The sequence below is a fragment of the Emydura macquarii genome, unplaced genomic scaffold (genome assembly GCF_026122565.2).
Source record: "Emydura macquarii macquarii isolate MOO-44397 ecotype Brisbane River unplaced genomic scaffold, CSIRO-AGI_Emac_v2 contig_1230, whole genome shotgun sequence".
Taxonomy (NCBI): Eukaryota; Metazoa; Chordata; order Testudines; family Chelidae; genus Emydura; species Emydura macquarii.
This window is the reverse complement of record NW_027131367.1, coordinates 11,459,257-11,481,769: the sequence shown is the minus strand read 5'-3', so window position 1 is coordinate 11,481,769 and position 22,513 is coordinate 11,459,257. Positions and strand designations below refer to the sequence as shown.

Here is a 22,513-nt window from a genome sequence, read left to right as displayed (position 1 = left end):
CATACCGTTCTCTCTCCAAGGCAATGATGTCCTGTGATTCAAAACTGCACTATTGCTGCTCTTACGGTTAGAATAATTACTCTAAAGATTATGTGTGCATGTGCCTTTTGGTATTTACCCAAGGACAGAGTTTGGCCCAAGACATGTGTACAGTATTGCCTGGTCTCATGGTTTTATCACATGTTTCATGATACTTTATGCTTTTCTTAAAGTCCCACCCCCTGGGGTCATGTGATTACAGCGGAATCTCAGCTTTCGTTTTAAAAAAATTAAAGTCCCTAGCCCTCACGATTGCAGAGAAAAGCTTGAAAATGCAACTCGAGTGTAACCTAACACTCAAGAGCCAGAAGGCAAAGAAAAAGAACACAAATTTTATGTGTTGGGGGGTTTTTAAACATGATTTTAAGACAATCTCATGATTTTTAGGCATCTGACCCATGATTGTTGAATGCATAGGGTTGGCAATACTCTGTATGGGACAGAATTTTGGTTCAGTGATGTGTCCTATCTGGTGCATTGCGAACCCTGTTAAGGTCAGTTTGACACTGTAAAATAAACGGTTAAGGAAATCCTTATGTTTTCACTGCTTGAAATTAAAACAACGTTTTCAGTGTTGTCCTTCACTAAGACAGAGAACAAATTCTGCACAGTATTTTGTAAACTGTGATCTGGCACACACGCCCACAAAAGTAACTGTAAACTCTTGTTTCCTTTTGACCCCGCCTTTGATAAGCAAAGTTGCTACGATACAATTGCAAGCATTAGATAATGTCTTTACCCTTGCCCTGGTAAAGCTTTCATTTGTGGAATTAGGTGAAGGGAATGAGTTGGACAACTGTCATCTTGGGATCGATGAAGCATGTTGTGGCTTCTGTTTATAAAGGTGAAATGACTCATTTTTAGGAATGCAAATGATTGTTACAATAGGTGAAAGGGCTTCCGGAACCCAGCAGCTCTCTAGAGACCTTGAACGAATGATTATGATAATTCTGCATTATGGTAATGCCTGGCGGCTTCCATTGAAATTGGGTTCTGTTGTGCTAGGTGCTGTATAAACATGTAGTAATAGACAAAAGGTGGAGGAAAGGAAGCGTCACTGTCCCCACTTTACAGATGGGGAAATAAGATCTGGAGAGCTTGTGAGAGGAAGTCGGTGGCAAAGTCTGAAATTGTACTTAATTACTTTTACATACACAACCTGCCAGAACTTGCAGTGACTGTTCTTCGCAGAATATTATTCACCCATGTATAGAGCTAAGCAAATGGGCCTCTCAGCATTTCATGTATCATGGATGACTTCTACCAGATCTATCATGGGATATAAATATCGCCTACTGAGGCATAGATTCATCACCTCTAGTTGCCAGCTTTCCTCTCTTCTCCCCTTCTATTGTTTCTCTTCCTCTGCTTCTCTCCTTTTGTTTCAACCTCCTGCCACTCTGACTTTAACCTTAAAGAACCCACCAAATAGCGATAACCAACACAAGTCAATAGTGTGGTACATATTAACCTGGCCTGTTGTGTGAATGTTGGTTATCTTCTGCTTGTTCCCACGGCCTTCATCGTTCCAAGGGGATGAGTGAATGTGGAGATATATATTTCCTTTTGGCTCTCATGACTCCACCTGCACTCCAGTCCTTCATGTCCACATTTAAAAAGAGTGAAAAAATACATATCAATGAATGAATTAAATGAAAATAATCGCCCAAATTCACAACAAATGTTGTTATCCTACCCCTAGTTCTGAGCTACATGAAGCTTGCCTTGCAGGTGTAGTATTATCACAGTATCATCTGCATGCAAAGTGAAGCCAACAGTTTAAAGCCAGCATGAGGGATTCCTTTGTAATGTCCATTAGCCTGATACCTATCCTCTGGGCTATCATCCAGATACGATTTAAAACAGAGGTCAAGACCATTCGTGGTCTTGACAGTTCCCACAGAATAGTGTATAGGGGTCAGGATCCCTTTCCACCCTTCTTAATTTCTTTTCAGCCAAGCTTTGTGCTGACAGTTATGCCCATTCTCCTGCTCCCATTGTTTAATGTCCCTATCATAAAGCAGTATGGGACCCGATGTGAATAGCTCAGTATAGATTACAATGTATTGCAGTGTGCATTTTCGGCATGTCCGATTTAAGAGTGATCTTTTCAAGAGAAATTTTTTCACCCCCCTCGGGAAAGGTGATAGGCAAGTACTGTGTACTGCTGTGAAGCAATACTTCTCACAGCTTCCACCTTTTGAAAGCCTGCCTGAAATCAGGCTCTCATTTGAATCTGAACCAAGAGAAATGAATTTGGTAATCTAAATCCTGGCAAGAGGTTTGCCAAACATGAAGGATTAAGACTAGGTCATGCAAGTCCACAGTGAGGTGCATTGTTGATATTATTCTTAACTGATTAGTAGACAAACCACAAGTCTGCAACCAACATGCGATATCCGGGGAGGCCTTTTCTATCGTAAAGCAGTCACAAACATTGCTAGTCTCTTTTCTGTTGCCTTTATCGCCAAGTACAGTTACAGGGTTAAATAAATTCCATAGCCAATGAGTTAATATCAGGACAATATAAAACTGGCACGTTAGTGCTCTAAGAATTCTGTGTCTTGACAGCAGAGCCATCCAGATGGATGCACATTATCACTGCACCAGAAGTGGTGAGGCTTAAAGAACATTTCTGCAAAATTGTCTTCTGCAGATTGTAGGAGGCATGGGACACTGTGGGACTCCAGGGATCTGGGATAGGGAGAGGTGCCAGGGTCTTCTCAGCAGCTCCTTTGAAGAAGTGAAGAAGCCAATTATCCCGCTTAAGACTTTGCTTCTTGTGGGGAAGCAAGCCATGAGCAGCTTCTCTTCAGCTCTGCTGAGAGACGCTGGCTGCCACAGTCACTCTGTGAAGATCCTGTTCGGAGAAAAGGTGGCAATCAGCAATTTCCCTGGCCTTCTCCTTGGGTAGTCCCAGTTGAAGGGGAGAGGTGGTCCCTCAGTGACTTTCCTCAGATTCTTCTCTGTCTTCTGTAGGTTGAGTGAGCTGCCTGATGATTTGAAGATCCATTGTTATTGAAAGATCCTTATGTGCAACTCTTCCACATCCCTAAATGCCCAGGACTTTTAGGAAGGCAGAGTAGCAAACTGCAGACATCTCCAAACCTGGGGGATTGGGCTTGAAATCTGAAACAGAGTTTGTATCCGAATTTAGCAAATCGTCCTCTCTGTAATGGGCCGAAGCAAAACTCCAGATCTGAACATCTGTGAGCTTTTAGGTCCTCCTGAATGTTGTGTGTCTGAGCCCACCATCAGTTGGCATGAGATGCATCAAACGTCGAAGCCAAGCAGAGAAGGGTTCAGGCGATGGGAATATGCAGCCAAGCTGTCTGGGAGTTGGAGAGTGCAAGGCAGGGACTGTCTTTTTGCACTTGTGTATTTCTGTATTGGAGTCCCCTCATTTTACTCACCAGCTTGATGGCTCTTTAGTGATGTTTCAAAGTGGTGGCCTAGTTGTGATGTATTGCGCTGAGATTTAGTGTTCGTGCAGCTGTTGGAATTTTTGTGACTATCCTGACGGGTTATAATTTTAGCATTAAAGTGTAACTGGCTGCTCCCTGAAAATTGCTACAGTCTGATGAGAGATTTTAAAGGTAGCCTAAGATCTCAGTGTCCCTCTAACTCATCTGACATCTGACGAAGCAGGTTACAGCCCATGAAAGCTTACGCCTGCAGAAATTAAATTGGTTACTCTTCAAAGTGCTACGGGACTCTCGTTGTTTTTGTTATATCTAACTCATTGATTCAGGGCAAAACGGAATGTCAGCATTTCTTCCTTCCCCCCCCTGAAATAACTAATCAGCAAGAAAAAATTAAGTTATTTCTGGAACATCATATGCATTTAGATACTTTCAGTGCTTTATAGACATTTCCACTATGTTCGTTATTTCTTATTGGCCATAAATATTGAGGCTTTATTAATGTTTCATGCCCTGTAAGTCTCTGGGACACCACAATGATAGGCAACCTGATAAATACTGAGACTGATAGAAGTCAAGGCTTGAAAATTTTATCAGACACACAGAAGCCAGAGGAGTAAATCTGCTAGTAATGGGTCAATATGAATGCTGAGTGGAAAGCTCAGTAGTGATCTCTGTGGCCAGTTATCTGCCAAAAAGCCCAGCAATCTCCCATAGTTGCTAAAGAGGGAAGATGCTGGGATTCTTATCGAGGTGCTAAGGGGTCTTCATCTTTTCTATCAGCCTCTGGCCAGTAGAAAATTTTGAAGTCCCCATTTGTCTATAGGTGCACAGATATTATGGTATATAGATACGGGAAAGGAAGTGACTTGAAGTTATGGGGCCGCTCATGTGTATAAGGGAAGCAGAATCAGGCCTTTAGCCATTGCTATTCAGAAACATGCCTCATTACTTCAGTCTTGCTGTAAAGAAATTGTACATTTTCACCACTTACTCTGCACTGTTCGTGCTGGGTCAACATCTCCTTCATTATCACTAAGGGCTTCTCCAGAATAGTTGTAGGGGGAGAGCATCCAAAGCAGATTTAGGAGCACCAGCCCCATTGACTTTCAATGGAAATTCTTTCCTTGGTGTTCAAATGTGGCTGTGCAATTTCTTTTGCCTTGTTTAAATAAGAGTTAGTCCCTTAAGAGTACGTCTACACTGCAGTTAAAATCCCGTGGCTGGTCCCTGCCAGCTGACTCAGGCTCACAGGACTACGGCTAAGGGGCTATTTAATTGCAATGTAGATTTGTGGGGTGGGCCTAGAGCCTGGGCTTTAGAACCCTGCGAGGTGGTGGGGAGGGGGAGTCCAGAGCTCAGACTACAGCCTGAGCCCAAATAAACAGCCCCTTAGCCTGAGTCAGCTGGCACAGGCCAGCCTGTGTGCCCCCAAGTGCAGTGTAGATATACCCAGAATGGGCTCTGCAGCCGCACAGTGTGCATTTCAAAGGCAATAGAATAGACTGGCTTTGTTTAAAGATTACAGTGAATGGAGGGCTGGGGCAGATTCTATGCTTCCAATAGGCGGCTCATCCAGATCACTGGGAGACCCATTTCTGCCCATTTCACCATGGTCATGGGAATAACAAAGGGTAAATTCTGGAACCTTGCCTTTTCCTTTCTATTAACCTTGAATAAGTTAAATGATGTCCAACTTGTGGTGGTGTGTGCCGAGCCTCCTGTGACTCTTCTCTCCAGCCCTCCATACTCTCTCCAATGAATCAAATTATTAGCAGAGGCACAAACCAAGCAGAATTTAGAGAACAGTTTTTTAGCAATTTAAATCAGAAACAAGGACCCTGACTGAACAAATGTTAAGAGATTAGTTCTTGCTATGATGGTTTGTGGCTGTCCACTTTGTTAGGGTGTCTCATGCCCCTGCTAGGTTGAGTGTGGGGGAAGCTAAAAACATGGTAACCTTGGAGCAAGGAACAGGTTTGCTTATGAGTCTCTTAAAGTGCAAATATTACTACTTTCCTCCCAGCTGCAAGAAACCTTCCCACAGGAAGAAGAAGAGGAGGAGAAAGACTGGTGTTATGTGTGTGATTTGGTTTTTTTAAGTGAATTACAGTATAACGGTATGATTGCAGTTGACTGTCCTTACCTCACTGCCTTTATGCATGATAGAGGTTGCTTGCAGGGATGGACAAACTGATTTGGGTAAAACAGAAATCCTCCGAAGCCCCTGCCCCACCAAACCTTTGTGTTATACTGTTCTTAAAGCCAAACCTTTTCCTCAGCTGGTCAGATTCTGTCTTTGCCATAAAAGAGTACAACTCCTTTGAATCATAGGATATTAGGGATGGAAGGGACCTCAGGAAGTCATCTAGTCCAACCCCTTGCTCAAAGCAGTCACTGGACATGTTCCTTCTTACACCAGTTAAGAATTTAGCCCAGCATTTTTGTTTCATCTTTACCAAAGCTGCAGAATCAAGCTATGCGACTACCAGGATTCAGCCAACCCTGCTTCAAATTTGCCTGTCTGATCTTGTATTTATGTTTGTTAAAGGAGCTACCTTGTATATCACATAAATTGATGCAGCACTGCCTTATTCAGTGTGACCATATATTACTACTGAGTTTACTCTAATCCATATCAGCAGATTGCAGCTGTTTTACTTCATTTAAACAGCAGCTGTTGCTTTCAGAATCTCCTTTAATTTGGAAGAAAAACTAGTAACAAAGCCTGAAAGCGCTTTTGAAGAACCTCCCATTTGGAGAAGTTATCAATTTACAAGGGGGGTTGGATTAATTGGAAGTTTACAATTATATTGATAGCTGGAAGGCCAAAAAACAGAGTCTAACATAGCAAGAGGTTTACACACAGATAAAATCCAGAAATTATCTATGTTTCAGCTAGATCTTAATTTTATCATCTCCCTGTTAAAATCTTCTACAACTTGATAAGTTTTTGCATGAAACTTAAAATTGTTGACCACATTTAAGATAAAACTGTTTTCAATTCCAGCTAACTTAGATAAGACAGAGGTTTCTATTAACTACGGTGAAATGTCTCATTCTTAGTTTTGACAAGTTAAATTATTCAGCCTCTTAATCTGCTGGTGGGGTCTTTATTTGCAGAAGGTGCTCTCAAACCAATAAGGTACAAACTGAGAAAAAGAATCTCAGCAGCTGGAGTTGCAGATGGAAAATGTAGATCAAGATGTTTGCAAAGAAGCACATTTTCCTTCTTACACATAAACTGTGTTCATTTGATTGGGTTCTGTTTAGAGAAGGAACTTACTTATTGTTCCAGGAGTGATTGTAAGAAGGTCAAGATTTTAGTCATAAATGCAGCCTTTTTCCAGATTCTCAAAGTTACTCTCAGCAAACAAAAACAACAAGCATCTTGCATCTGACGAAGTGGGTGGCAGCCCACGAAAGCTTATGCCTGCAGAAATTTGTTAGTCTTTAAGGTGCTACCGGACTCTTGTTGTTTTTGCTATATACAGACTAACATGGCTACCCCTCTGGAACTTCTCAACAAACAGTTTGTTTAAACCTGGCGATCTTCCTTAATACTGGATGTTCGTGTCAGATGAACACTCAAATTTAAGATTTCATCTTGAAAATGTCATTTCAAAGTTGCACTGCAAATTGGGAGTGCTGTGAAATGCACACTGGGCTGCCCTCGACTCAGAATAGTCTAACAAATGCTGTATTGTCACTAACTATAGATTACGATTAGTTTTTTTAAATAGAACTAAACCCTAACAAATACAGGTAAATGTGATGGTTTTGTATGGTATAATATGTAAATTTTGTTTCTTTGTTACAAAGCCTGAAGTCACCATTGTAATAGACAGGTTGGGTTTAGCTGGGGAATTTATTGTATGAGATTAACAATATTTAAAACTATTACTCAGAACCCTTCTGTTGGTACAAAGGTCACCAGATCTTTAATGACCACACAGGGTCAGTGTCACAACTGCAGGACGAGCTGCACCTCTGTCCCCTCACTGGTCTCTGTGTGCACCCCCACAGGTGCCAGGCCATTTGTGTTTACCTCGCTGGGGTGGAATTCCACTGTTTTCCCACTCTTATCTGGGGCCCTGGGCTATGGCAGTCTGGGTATCCACTGTGCTTATCCAGCTGCTCCGACTAAGTATGAGCACCTGCAGTCCTTCCCTTTGGGATTTTGTGACCAGTGGTGTACGGTGATCACACGGCCTTCTTAAAACACAAGTATTGTTTATTTTGCTAGTGGGAGGGGGGGAGGCTTTTAGAGAAAAGTGGATTTTAAAACAACAAACAGTCTGATATGCAAGTGCATCTAGCCTAAAGCATTGCCATGCTGTGATGGTGACCTAGCTAACCCTAGTTCCTCCAGACGCTATTAGCACATCGCTGAGTCTCTGTCTGGTTCCCGCAAATAACTACGCTTTCTTGGGTGAGAATCCCATTTTAAACCCCACTGTAGGTTGGGCGGGTTGTATGTTTTTGGTTTTGTTCTTCTGTTTTTGTTCTCTGGGGCTTTGCCCCTTTGTGGTCCAAACCAATTTTGTAGGTTGGCTATCATGAGCCATTCTTTTCCTTTCTGCGTGTTTCTCCAGACAGTCCTCTACTGTGTTAGCCTCTTATATTCATGCAGTACACACCCCAATAGCCCCAAGGCCAACATATAGTATTCATAAATTATTACAGAGCAGCTCCAAATCCATGACAGTCAGGATCTTGGGGTTTGCATCTCCTTTTGAAAAGCACCTCAGTTTCCCTTACTCACTCTGGCAGAGTCCAGAAGTATCTCCTTTCAACAGCCATTGTAACCAGCAAGCCTCTAGGCGTCCCATTAATTCATATCTCTGCATCTCTTCTCCAGGATGCCAACATGTCGTTGCATACTGACAATCCGGATCTAACACCGTGTTTTCAGAATACCATCCTCGCATGGATCCCCAGCATTTACCTCTGGGCTGTCTTACCCTTTTATCTCCTTTATCTAAAACGCTACAGAAGAGGATACATTGTACTCTCCATGCTGAGCAGGTTCAAGACGGTAAGATCTTTCTGTAACTCATTGTGCAAATGTGTATCCTGAAGGTTACGTGGGAGTGGAAGCAAAGACATGCAAATTCAAGGCGAATGGCACATAAAGGGGGAGCCCAGTACCAGGTGGAAGATCAGTGGCATTATCTACCTCTAGATTAAAGTTTGCAAATAAATACGGCTTTAAAAATGTTTGTTAATGAAGGGCAACCTCTGCACTGGCCAAGTCTGGGTTCAGGCTCAAAGCCCAAGCCCAGGGCGAGCATCACTTTCCCTGGTTTCAGTGAGCTCTCTGTCGATCTAGCTATTTATATGGCCCCAGTATCTGAGCACCTCATAATCATTAATGTATAGATCAGTGTTTCTTAACCTGGGGTTTTAGAGGGGTCGCAAGTGCAGAGCTGGTATTGGGGGTGGCAAGAAAGGCAATTGCCTGGAGCCACAAGGGCGCCATGAAACTAAGTTACATGCCTCAGCCCCGTGGGGGTGGGACTCAGGCTTCAGGGGTACAGTAGTTTGGAAAGGTTAAGAACCACTGGTATAGATCATCACAACACCCCTGTGAGGTAGGTATTATCCCCATTTTACAAAGGAGGCATAGGGAGACTGAAGTCTTGTCTACACAGTGGGGTAATATGCACTACAATGGTGTAATTTCTAAATCACACTAATGTGCTGTATTTAATTGGTCTGTGTAGCCCCTGCTAGTGCACTGTGAATGTTCCATAGTACTGTTTGAAACAATACTGCTTTAAAGCGCACCAGGGACTATTTAGTGCACACCAGCGGGGTCTACATGGACCAATGAATGTGCAATATGTTAGTGCACTTTAGAAATCACACCCTGTAGAGCGCATTACCCTGCCATATAGACAAGCCCACTGTGACTTGCCCAAGGTCCCACCGGGTTGTCTGTGGTGGAATGGGGAATTGAACCTAGGTCTCCCAAGTCACAGGCTAGTATCTTGACTACTGGGTCAGACTTTCTTTCTATGGATGTTCACCCACTGCTCTTCACAGAAATGCTCACTAGAATCTTTGATTATCCTCTCGTAATGGGGAATCCACCTCAATACCTCTCAAAGCCTTCGTCTTGTCATTGGGCTTGTTGAACTCCAAACAAATTTGCCATGCCCCTGATGTCTTCAGTAGTTCTTGATACAAGTATATATGCTGACAAGAATTGTAACCTAGAGAATGTGGCAGTACTGCATCATCTTGCCCTGTGCATCATCCCACAGGGGTAAATTTAGCTTAAATTGTCTCACCCCTCACAAACATCCCCTCAGTCTGTAACTTCAAAAACTGAAACTGCCGTAAAAAGCCTAATGGCTGACTCGAGCTAAAGCAGGTAGTTATAAAAGCTCTTTTTGTTGTACACTGTAAAGATATTCATCAGCTAATCTTACAGAGCACAATGAAATGCTTTGCATGGGTATCGGGAGCTGAACACTGAGGACCAATAAAACCCATTAAGCCTCACCACCAGCCACTATGTACACAAGGCAGCCCAGTTCTTGCCTGGCTGACTACAGCCCTGAATTCAACCTCCGCTGCTTCGAATCAACCTGCAGATATGATGAGCCAAGTCAGGAGAGTGAACAGAACGGAGGGGAAAGGGCGAGGTAGGGCAAGGGTTAAAATAATGAAATTAAGTCGTGTACACACCTCGGCAATGCAAAGGATGTTAATGCTCTTCCCTGGAGAATGCAGATAGACTGAGGCCTTGTCTACATTTGCACTTATGCCGACAAAACTTTTGTCACTCAGGTGTGAAAAAAATGCCCCCCTGCCTCCGAGCGACATAAGTTTTGCCAGCAAAAGTGCTACTGTGGATAGCGCTGTGTCAGCCGGAGACGCTCTCCTGCCGACATAGCGACCGCTGCTCGTTTAGGTGATTTTGTTATGTTGGTGGGGGAGCTCTACTCCTGCCAACATAACATGGCTACACAAGCACTCTTACAGCAGCACACTTGTACGGGTACAGCTGTGGCGCTGTAAGTTTTAAGCATCGACTAGTCCTTAGACGTGAGACCAGGGCTTGTTGCATTCCTGCTCTGCAGGGGGGTGCTCACCCCATTTGAAGAGCCAGCATGACCCCACTTTATCCTCACTGAAGATCTGTTTTGAGGGTTTAAGTGGTACACAGCTCTTGTGCTGGGCCTCTGCTCAGGAGTGAATTTCACCCTGTATGCGTAAAGCAGAAGCAGGGATTTTCCAAGCAGCTGTACAATCTGTAATAATATTTAGCATTCACATAGAGATCTTTCTCTATTTCAGGACTTGACAGACATTATCTAGTCTCCATTACATCTCTGTGAGGTGGGTCCGTGTCATTGTTATCCGCATCTCGCCGAGGAGAAAATGATGGGAAAAGAGTCAGTAGTTTGTATAAGGCCACTAGAGAATCAGGGTCCATCCAGGAGTAAAACTCCTGGCTCCCCAGTCTAGAGCATTTGTCACTAGACTCATCTCCCTTTTTCTCTCTCTAATCTGTATCCCTGGATATACAATTAAAATTGATTAATACACCGAAAATAGGCAGATATATATGTTGTGTCCATATCACATTCACCATTTCCCTTTCCCCACCCCCACATAAAAGTATATGAGGCCAGACCCCCAACTGGTGTAAATCAGTGTACATAAGAACTTGTGCTCCATTGACCTCGCTCATGGTCATCTTCCCCTGGTTAAAGTAACGGCATTGTTTTATTTTAAATCAGCTTCTCGTTGATCAAAATATAACAACTCTGCAAATCTGTTCCTGGAGGTGAATTTAACAAATGTCTTTCCTGTTTAACACTACTCTTCTTTTAGATTTTAGGTGTTCTGCTGTGGTGTGTGTGCTGGGCAGACCTATTCCTCTCCTTCCATGAACTCCTACAAAGCAGAACCCCGCCCCCCGTCTATTTTGTAACTCCTCTAATTGTTGGCATCACAATGGTTAGTGTGCGTTTCTATTAGTAACGATTACTGGGAATAGGTTTCACGGGCGTGAGGTAACCATTTGTGTACTAATGGGGTAGAAAAACCTTTCTGTGCATTCTCAGTTAAACCACAGGATTCTACCGATCACAAAAACCTCTTGAATTGGTCCAATGTTGACAGCCTCAGCAGAGAGGTTGTTAGATGGGCCAGGGAAACTGAACTACCTTCCCGGTTCTGGAGTTGATCTCTTCATTGAAGAGCTAGCTTCACCATGTTGCATCTCTCTGATGGTCAAATAGAGCTTTGTAGAATTGTCAATCCGACACCTTTCACCCCATTAAATGTTCTCTCTATTAAAAAAAAGTTGCTAACTGAATTTTTAGTATTTTTTGAGTTTGTCTGAAAAAGTTGCTTACTGAAAAAAGCCTCCAGTGCAAACAGTCTCCATTGAAGAGATTGTTAGTAACATCAGTTTAAAACCTTGTAATTGAAGGTTTTGTTCTGCATCATTTATTTCCTAATGTAAAATTCTCCATGGTACCTTACTTGTGATTCTTGTATAGAGATAAGTGATTTATCTTTTATGTTAGGTTTGTTTTGACCTCTCCTGAGCAAAGCGATGTATTGGAACAGTGTTTGTGCATTGTTCTAGGCTGTGTCAAATTGTGCCTCTGATTTGTATTGTTGGTTTTTATTGAACCGAAACCAAAAAAGCATTTCGCTTAAGAACTCAAACTGGCTTTGAACTGTGAGCTGGAAGGTGAAATGCTAATACTTATCCATTAAGCTTTTAATTCCTTATGTAGGATGAAAACGTTCACAGACCAATTATAATTTCATCTATTGAGATGGGAGAAATTAACTTTCTGGCGAAGAACCAGTGAAGTTTAAAAATAAGTTTGCCCCTAATGTTAATTGGGTACAAACGAGAAATTTCAGTTAAAAGGAAAAACAAATTTCTGAACCGGGGTCCGTGAAAACAGGGAGAAAAAATTATTTCACAAGAGCCTTGTCCTGCTTTCATTAGGTAAATGAAAGATTGCAGTTGACTTTCCTGAGAACAGGACTGAACCATGCACAAGAAACCATGTTTGTAATTTTAGTGGTGGTGTTGTTACTGGGGGTGGGGGGTTGTGATGGGCACCCGGTGAAAGCATGAATGGGGAGAGCAATGTCGGGCATGTATTTATGTGTTGCTGTGTTTACTTTTCACAGGTGTTAGCCACATTACTCATTCAGTATGAGAGGCTGAGAGGGGTTCAGTCCTCTGGAGTGCTCATTATATTCTGGTTTTTGTCTGTTCTCTGTGCCGTGGGTCCTTTCCGGTCCAAGATCATTACCGTAACTGCTCAGGTAAACATACTGTGCTTGTTTAGGGGACATCTGGGATAGCATTAACATGTCTTTAAAGGATAAATGGGAATGAGTCACTAGTTTAGATTTCAGATCTGAACCTGAATTTTACCAGTCAAAGGGGAAGTTTGAATCTAATCTCTGGAGCCAATCTGTCTGTAATGTAACAGGAACTGCTGATTCATATAATTGCATTACAAGGGAATGCTCGGACTATGCCGAACAAGGGGTGCATTGGACACCTGGCAGGAATCTGAGGGCTGCATCAATTTCATATACTGTGGAGCAGATTGCAGCCACCCTCACCTTTAAATAAGGAGCAGTGGTAGTAGAGACAATATGTCCTAATAAGTAGTACTCCTTGATTCATACAGCTTGGCTGTACTGTATAACTCCATGAGCTGCACTGTCAACTCTTGATGTGGTAGGAACAGGATTTTCACTCTTATTGTGGTTGTAAGCCAAAATAAAAAAGTTAGAGGGAGAGTAAAGAAAGCTGTGCCGATATGATCCATGTTAAGAACATAGTCGGTTCCTCCACAATGAGAGAGGGACTGCCATATCCCTGGAGCTGAGCAAATTTCCATTTTACTATTGAATAAGTCCTATGGATTCAGTGATTAAATAAGTGAAGGCCTGGAGAGAAAAGCAGCATGTTAAGAACACTAAATGTAAAATCCTGGTCCTATAAAAGTCAATGGGAGATGTGCACTATTTGGAGATTTTAATATTTATTTATTTATTTATCATTTCTGTAGGAGAGATCTTGATGTACTGAGCTGTGCAAAACATTTGAGATTGAATAAAATTATAAATGTAGTTGGTGCAATATTCTTTTGGAAAATAGTACATGCCCCGTAGTGGGACACCCTTATGAATTAACTGATGTAAATTTAACAAAAACAGCCATAGTGACTTTCCTTGTTATGGCCCTCTCAACCTCACAGTGTAACTCGGGGGCTAAAATTCAAACATAATCAAAATTGCATCTTGCTTATACAAATAAGTAAAAATATTGAACTACATCATGATGCAGCACCAAAAGCGTTTCTCTGGTGGAAGAGGCTTTATCAGTAGCTAATTAAATTAAAGTAAATCTACAGACCTTAAAGCAAAACCCTGGGCAACATCTCTTCTATTGTCACCGCAAACACCAATGGTCAGAAACCCCTCATCTCTTACTATAAAGATTAGAGATTTTATCTTGATTAATGAAAGCATGCATAATTACATTAGACGGGATATATTACAAAAGTTGTATAACAGATTATACTGTTCTGCTACAAGGATTAAGTCAAACACTAACTGACATAGTTGGAAAGAAACTTCCCCTATGGGAAAGTTGTTATGTAATTGTTCATTACAAGGTTTCTTGCACCTTCCTCTGAAGGCATCTGGTACCGGTCCCTGTCAGAGACAGGATACTGGCCTAAATGGATTCCTCTTCTGATCTGGTGTGTCAATTCCTGTGTTTGTATATTAAAGGCATGATCCTGCACACATCACAACCAGGATCTCCCAAAAAAGATTTCACCTGGCCCTGATTCAGAGAAGTATTATTCAGGAAAGGTGGTTGAGCACATACTTTTAAGTCCCATTGAAGCATGTGCTTAAGTCTTGTCGACTTAACTTTAAGCTCATATTTAGATGCCTTACTGAATAGGGACCACATTTGTAAGCATTATTCCTCATAGTAAGGAGGATTTGCAGGATAGAGCCCTAGGGGAGAAAATGCACTGCCAGAAAGAAGCTCAATAAATGAGTAGGTTCTACAAGGATCAAGTCTAATGAAAACAACTCTTCATTGTTTTTTCTCCTTTTAGGGCCAAATAGAAGACAGGTTCAGATTTATCACATTTTACAGCTACTTTGCACTGATACTCATTGAGCTGATCCTTTCGTGTTTTAAAGAAAACCCTCCATTTTTCTCTCCTGTTAATTCAGATCTTGTAAGTACTGCTAGATTTCTCTGACTGTATTTTGTATCATTTCTTAGTCAGGTGATATGTAAGGGAGAGATCAGTAATTAGTCTCTAGCGAGAGGAGTGTTTAGGTGGCTTAGAGCATTGTGTCTCAGTCTTTTCAGGTTGGCAACCCCATTACGTGATGTCAAAAATTTTCACAACAGTCCCTTCCCCCCTTACATGTACTATAAAAAGTAAGATTAAAAATGCAGCAGTGGTAAAAGTGATAATCCTATGTAATTGATTCATGTGTGTTTTTCGAGAGGGTTGACAGAGAATGCTTGCCCTTGAAAAAGAATTGTGTGCAGGAAGCAGAGGAGCGAGATTTTCTTTGCTTTATTTTGTAATAAAATGTTCAACACATCATGATCCATCAGTTGAGAAACCCTGGTTTAGGAGATTGGTAATGACACATGGAGCCTTTCACCACTAGATCTCTGCTTCAAATCCAACTCAGAGCAGTTGATTGATGAAGATGGAGCTCATTATTAGAAATACTGAGATTGCCACACCTCATTTATTAAATTGCTGTGCAGTAGCAAATATATTTATGAACATTAAAGTGTAATATTAATTGTTCCAAGGATTATCTCTGGAGAGATGGACTTCAGTTTGATGGACATCCTCTTCAAGTTATGTGACGCCATTAGGGTTTGAATTTATTAATAAAAATGAGCCATTCCCCCAGGACTCGAGGATGGATAAGGAATAATCTTAAAATAAGATAGTAGTGCTGTCTAGAGGTTAAATTGCTTCTCTGCCTTTTTAAGAGGTTTCCATAATTGGATTTATGTTTGAACCAAGATGGGAGAGAATGCTGAGTTATGGAATTAATTTCTGAAATGAACATTTCTGAAAGCAAAGAATGACATTTCATTTTGTACAAGTCTGATTAAAAAGCAATACGGGGTGTGGTTGTTAAGGAATGAAAGGAGTCCTCGATGAAATGGAGAATAAAAGAAATCAATTTTATGCCATGTTAGGACATAATTGCATAAGTTCCTCTCCGTGATATACCCAAAGATGATTAAAATGTTTAGTTTTTTTTTTCTTTTTGAAGCAATGTTATTTTAAACTTCTTAATTTTTTAAATTTAACTTTCTCATAGAATCCATGTCCAGAGTTAAATTCAAGCTTTCTTTCAAGATTGACATTTTGGTGGTTTACAAGGTGAGCTTGTCCTTTTAAGACTTTTATAACCCTAAGGATAACCTCCAGTTTTGTTGGCAAAAATATGGGACTTCTGACAACCAAAAAATTCCCATTGTAACATCAACTGGATAAAGTTACTCACTTCCTGTCCTAGACATTTGTTCAGTCTTGTGTGCTGTTTCCTCTGAGAGGTGTCAGGGCTCCATTGGTAGCGGTGAAAGAGATTTAAAAATCTGTCCAGAAAGTGCCAACAAGATTCAAAGTACCTTTCAGAACTGTAGGGATGAAACAAAGAGTGGTATAATAAGCAGTGTATGCAGTTTGCTTACCATATACTGGAGTGCTAACATACAGCAAGATGATGATTGCTCAATAGGGATGAGACTGCAACCTTTAATCTCTGGGAGAGTGTGTTTCATTTCCTGTTGCTGTTTTCATGTACACTTTTTGTAAAGGGTTTTTCTATGTAAGAAGGAAAGAAAATCAAGTCATATATGTAGCATGACAACTTTCAACAATAGAATTGTTGGTGTTATACATACATTCAAAATGCAAAGTTCAGATCAGGATTCGAATCCAAAGTTTTGGTTTGTCCCCTGATAGAGAGATGATGGGCAGGCTGCAAAGTTCACATCCAGACCCAAACCTTTGAGGGTGGTGGCATGTGGGATTTTGCTTCAGCCTCAGTGGTTATAGTTACACTGGCATTAGCATTGTCGTCTTATTATCCTGTGTGTAAACCCAGTAAAACTACTTGTAATAAAGAGTGTCATATTTTCAAAGCTCCTAAGGGACTTGAATGCTCAACTCCTATTAGAAATCAATGGGCATTAGTTGTCCATAACCCCTAAGTAGCTTTGAAAACCTCCCCTAAATATGCCGTTGAAGAATAATAATTTTCAGTTACGGGGGGGGAGGGGAGGGGGGAGACTCGCACTTTCCTTCAATTATTTATGCTCTCTTGATTTTTGAACTTCATTCAACTCAGATAGTGGCTCTAGACTAGTTTAGTTATTTTAACTTCCTAAAACTTCTCATTCAGTAGTACAGTTTTATTTTAACTTCCTAACACTTCTCATGCAGTAGTATAATTCAGCCCAAACACTTCTGGATATAGTTTCTTTTATTGTTTTAATTGATATTTAAAAAAAAAAAATCATGATAATGTTTCTGTTTAATATATTAGGTTTTAAAAATATTGTTTATTAACTAAACCTAAATGTGGAACCTAAACTACCTGCCCCCCTTTCTCTACATTTATAACTCAGTTTTCGCTTGAGATTTGATTTATCACTCTTGGTTTAGAGATGAATCCCTCTTACTTTTGTTAGCTAAGTGGGACTGGCGATTCTAATGTTAATAGATGCCTTTAATTCTATCAGCCAAATGGATTTGAAATTTTTTTTATATATATACATACAGCATGGCAATTCTTGGTTATAAGAGGCCTCTTGAAGATAAAGACTTATGGTCGCTGAATGAAGAAGATACCTCTAAAGTGATTGTACAACAACTGCATAAAGAATGGGATAAACAAAAAGATGAATGGAAACAGTAAGTGCTTCAACATTTCAGCAAATAGAGATTGATTTCTAAATTGTCTGCACGTTAAAAATGAGTCCTGATCTGAAAAGGGACTAAGTAAAACTGTCACCTATTATGGTAACTCAACCAATCTGTTTCCATGAGTATTAAGTCATGTGTGCTTGCTTTAATACGCTTTTACTCCTGTTAGCACTGCAGAACTGAGAAAGTGAACTGGGGTCTTCTCTGGCTCAGACATCACCTGTAGAATTGCTAATTAAGTTCTAAGTGCAGAATCTTCACCGCTGGAGATGTGTGAGCCAAAAGGATCAGGCTTAGTTTGCAAGGGTGGCCATTTGGGGCAGTGAGGGGGATCTCCTTACTTGAAACTGAGCCTACTTCATCTGGAATCTCTGAGAGAGAATAGATCTGGAGCGCCACGATCTCATTCTTAATCATTTTTAAGAGTAGAATTTATGTGCACTTTAAGAAACAAAAGGAATCCCCCTCCACACACACACGAGACTTCCACATCACATCAACTTCAGCCTTTGAATAAGCTTCTGGGATCAGGAATAAGGAACTAAGAATGAGATTCCTAGTCCTGCCTCTCGCTTCCTACCAGTAACAAGAAGTTAAAAAATATGACCAGCATTGTTTATGAAAGAGGCCCCAATCCTGCTCCTGGGGAAGTTAGTGGCAGAATTCCCGTTGTTCAATAACAACCAGGATCAGCTCGGGCTTGCATGTAGTTAGCACACTAGACGAAGTATTCTGTCAATCTCACATTCTGTCCTAATCTAATGTCAAAGGACAATTATTTGTTGGGACTGTGTCTCTCCCACCCACTGACTGGTATCAAAAGCATTGCTAAATAAATAGATCTCACTGAGGATGTGTTTTAAAGCCAGAAATTTCAATAATTGGGTCCTTCATTTCCATTTCCTCTAATTGTGGAGTTACTTTGTCTCCACATAGGGGTTTTCCTCTGTTTCCCTGCTCCATGCAATCATGCCAAATTGGAAAGCCCCCATTATGTGATAACCAGTCTGTCATAATAGTATTTTTGGCAGGGTTAAATGTGTCCGGGAAGTTTCTACTTTGCAGCTAAGACTTGAAGAGCTTCCAATACTAACACCGTTGGCTGTTCGGTTCTTTTAATAATGGGTCTATTTTTATAGAAGGGTGTAACGTGCATTGGGTGGGGTCTGGTCTCCTGGTGCACAGACATAAACTCAACTCCCCCCCCCCCAATTAAATTTGTGCAGCAAGGGAGCAGACGTTTTACAGAGAAGTCCAAGGCCCAGCAGAATTTTCATTCTGAAACCGTGCCTGGGGTTTCGTCAAAAGGTTCACTGTGTTTTGAGATTCTTTGAAGCAAACTCCGGGCCAGTTGGCTGCGAACTTGAACAGAATTTGTGGTCTGTGTTATTGTGTGGTAAAAACTTGATCAAAGGACTAATGATTCTGACAGGCAGGCTATGTCTGCACAGCACATGGGAGGTATAATTCCCAGTGGGGCAGACATACATGTGCTAGTTCCACTCAAGCTGGTAGCTTAAAAATAGGGGGGCCACAGCATCACAGACAGCAGCACAGGCTGGCTGCCTTCGTACAATCCTGCCCGACTGCCTAGGTACGTTCTCGGGTGGCTAGCCCCACCTGCATTGCCATGGCCACACAGCTATTTTTAGGTGGCTAGCCCAGTTGTGTCTTCCCTATCTGGGTATTACACCGGCCAGGTGCTGAATAAACGTACTATCGGGGGGGGGGCGTGCTATGAACTAAAGCAAAAGAGAAGCTTCCAGGAACCCCTCTGCCCAAAATCACTCAGTTTCACATAGCTCTAAAACATCTAATGTGGAGTGGCTACACTTACCTTATAGGTATTAGTAGGTGCTCCCAGTTGCTCTGTGTCCAACACCACCAATGTTAGTAGCTTTGTAGTAACGGATGAGTGGCTGCCATCTGTGTTTTTAAGGCTGTGTCAGTTAAACCTGCTCTGAGAAGGGTTCTGTGACACTGTATTAAAGATAGTCCTGTAGCACCTTAAAGACTAACAAATTTCTGCGGGCATAAGCTTTCGTGGGCTACAACCCACTTTGTCAGTCTTTAAGGTGCGACAGGACTCTCGTTGTTTTTGCTGTATACAGACTAACACGGCTACCCCTCTGGAACTGTATTAAAGATGATGTGGCAGACAGTGGTACATCTACACTGGAGTGCCACGCTGGGGGAGCTGACTGCATTATAAAACAAACAAACGGTGTGTGGCTGGCACAGCCAGAGCCTCAACTTGATAGAAAAATGTGCTTGAATTTCACATTCCGATTGTTCCTAAACCAAGGGGGGATGAAGCTTTTTGCATTTTGGGTCCTGGCTCTCTCCCTGATCAGTCTAGCTGTTAAGCACTTCTGTAAATGGACTGTCAGAGAGAAGTGAAGATTTACATTGTCGGTATAATAATAATAATTAAAAGATGGGAAAATAGGATGTTCTAATTTGCATATTTGCTCCCCGGGTGTGCTTCAAGTCCTGCCTGTTGGCTTTACGGACAAAAGTGCAGTTTGGCTCCTGTCTGAACTACAGAGCTTGTCTGGCTGTGGGAGAGGGAGCTGGCGTCTGTTCTGCCACACGTGTCAGCAAGGTCGTTCGTTCTTATGATCTAATTGCAGAATCTTTCCAACTGGGGATGATGTCAGAAACAGAGGGCTTGTCTTCACTGACAAAGGGATGTTTGTTTTCCTGTGGAGTAACTAATGCATATTAGCTATCCTGCTGTAAAAACACAGTTGAGGGCAAGGCTCAGGAGTTTTACTGCAAGGTTAAATAAGTGCAGTCAACCGATCTCGCCTAGCTACTTCCTGGTAAACACTACAAGTGCCTTGTCTCAACTTAGTATTTTACAACAAGATAATTATTTCATGTTTGCTTATCTTGCTGTAAAACCCCTACCACCACCTTTTCAGGCAGTGAAGAGAAAGATAGAATGAGCTCATCATGATTTTTCAGATCCTTTTAGAGTTTAGAGTTCTGGTAGCCTCCTCCCCAGCCTTCCCCTCCTCTCCCCCCCCCCCTCAAAAAAAAAAAAAAGAAAAAAGTGCTGCATGCAAATTGAGCAAATTTAATCTGGAGGATACTGAGAAAGAGAATGAACTGTGGAACCTGGTGAACTATTTTCAGCAAACGATTTATTTGTCTGATTTAGCCTTCCCCCACCCCCGTTCACAAATGGTCTGTGAACAGATCAGAATTTCCACAAACGAGTTTGTTCCAAATTTGTTCAAGGAGTGATGTATGTGAACCTATTTCTGCCTGTGGACTCTTTGTCTCAGGTATTACTTTGAGAATCTGTGGGATATTCGAATTTCCAGCTGGCAGAGACCTCCATTATTACATTCAGGGTGGAGTTTGATAAGCCAAATCTGCCTCAGTGAGTCAGCAAGATTCCAGCACTTGCTGATAGAGGAAGGGCAGCAGGAAATCCTCCCAGCCTGTTCTGAGAGTGAGTGAGTGAGTGAGAGCATCACACAAGATGGGATTTCCAATAGCACCTAAGGGAGTTAGGCACCCAAATCTCATTGAAAGTCAGTGAATGTTGGATGCCCAGCTCCCTGAGGTGCTTCTGAAAATCCCACCTGGAGTCTCTAATAAAATTATAATAATAAATGTATCACGGTTTTCATCAGTGGATCTCAAAGAGCTTTACTAAGGGAGTATTATCCCCATTTTTACAGATGGAAAAACTGAGGCACAGACAGGTGAAGTGGCTTGCCCAAGGTTACCCAGCAGGCCTGTGGCAGAGTCAGGAATAGAAACCAAATCTCTTGAGTCCTAGTTTGGTGCTCTATCCACTAGGTCGCCTGCGCGCCATAGTGCTCCTGAGTTCTGGTTGTAATTATTTGTTTCACACTCTTAGGAAAGAAGACGTTGCATACATGAAGACATCTAACCATGTGCTGAACCACGTTGGTGACAGCCCAGAGGAGGCAGAAGTTCTGATTAGTGATATGAGGAAGCATAAAGAGCCCTCCTTCCTCAAAGCATTGCTAAGAACCTTTGGCCCATACTTCTTGATCGGCTCTTTCTACAAACTGATCCAAGATCTGCTTTCTTTCGTCAACCCTCAGTTGTTAAGGTTGGTTTTTCCTATCAGTAGTTTTTACTCACAATCCTCATGAAGTCTCTTCTTCAGAGAAGAGCATGCTTCTCGAAGTGCATTATTTTCCCACACCATGTTGTGTGCGCAAGCCCTACAGCTTTCGTAGAGAAAAGGGAAATCGACAGGCCTGACTAGGACATAAAGTGGGCATAAAAGGGCAGCCTTGGGCTAAAAAATGGCCTATTGTATACTGAGTGGCAGCCCAAAGTAGTTTATTCTTTACTGCTGCAGAGCATCTGCAGCCAGGCACTTGAGACCAAAGGCAGAGTATTGCACACTGGGACCAGTAGTCTTTGCATGCCTGATGTCTACATCAATGATGAAGGCAGCTGCAATATACCTCATTGTATTCAAATGAAGTGTGGCCTTTAGGGACCTGGCAAGATGCCAGCATAGCTCTTGGCTGGAACAGGTTTGGGAGCTCCTGCTTTATATGTAGATTTACTCTAGTCAGCGTCAAGGCCTTGTGTGTTCTCAAAGGTGTTGCAGTGGTGAGAATATGGGGTGAGGTGGATAGAATGCACTTAGAAAAAGGAAATGATCAGGTACAAGAAGGAAAGTCCTGTCAAAAGGGAGAAGTTGGGTCCGTAGTACCTTTCCTGCCTTCTCTTGCACTCTTCTTACATGAGGTAAGTCTCATAAAAATACTTTGCTCTTTGTCTCCCTGGGAGATCTGCTCCCCAACCCATAAAAGGACTGTGCATCTTTGTGAAATGGCACCTCACTTCTCTTTCTGTGTTGATTTATTCACATGGCACAAAGCCCATCTGCTCATTAACTAGGAAGAATGTAGTGATGGAAATACCAGAGTTCCAGGGAATAGCAGTTGCGTTCCATCAAGCAATCATTTTTCTCTATCTGTAAAAGACGCACAGATGTTTTAAATGCTTATGGAAAGAATAGGGGAGAATGGATTAAGGCTGTAAATGAATGTAGGG

At 41.8% G+C, this 22,513-nt stretch overlaps 1 protein-coding gene across 1 annotated transcript in view; it reads left to right on the top strand.

Moving 5' to 3' along the window:
- ABCC3 (ATP binding cassette subfamily C member 3) overlaps positions 1 to 22,513 on the top strand; it is a 61,596-nt gene that overhangs the window by 6,989 nt on the left and 32,094 nt on the right. Inside the window, exons 2-8 of the mRNA XM_067547474.1 lie at positions 8,323 to 8,499; positions 11,310 to 11,435; positions 12,636 to 12,773; positions 14,597 to 14,722; positions 15,846 to 15,907; positions 17,312 to 17,443; positions 21,333 to 21,551. Of these exons, the coding sequence (XP_067403575.1) occupies positions 8,323 to 8,499; positions 11,310 to 11,435; positions 12,636 to 12,773; positions 14,597 to 14,722; positions 15,846 to 15,907; positions 17,312 to 17,443; positions 21,333 to 21,551 (980 nt within the window). The remainder of the gene's footprint in view (positions 1 to 8,322; positions 8,500 to 11,309; positions 11,436 to 12,635; positions 12,774 to 14,596; positions 14,723 to 15,845; positions 15,908 to 17,311; positions 17,444 to 21,332; positions 21,552 to 22,513) is intronic.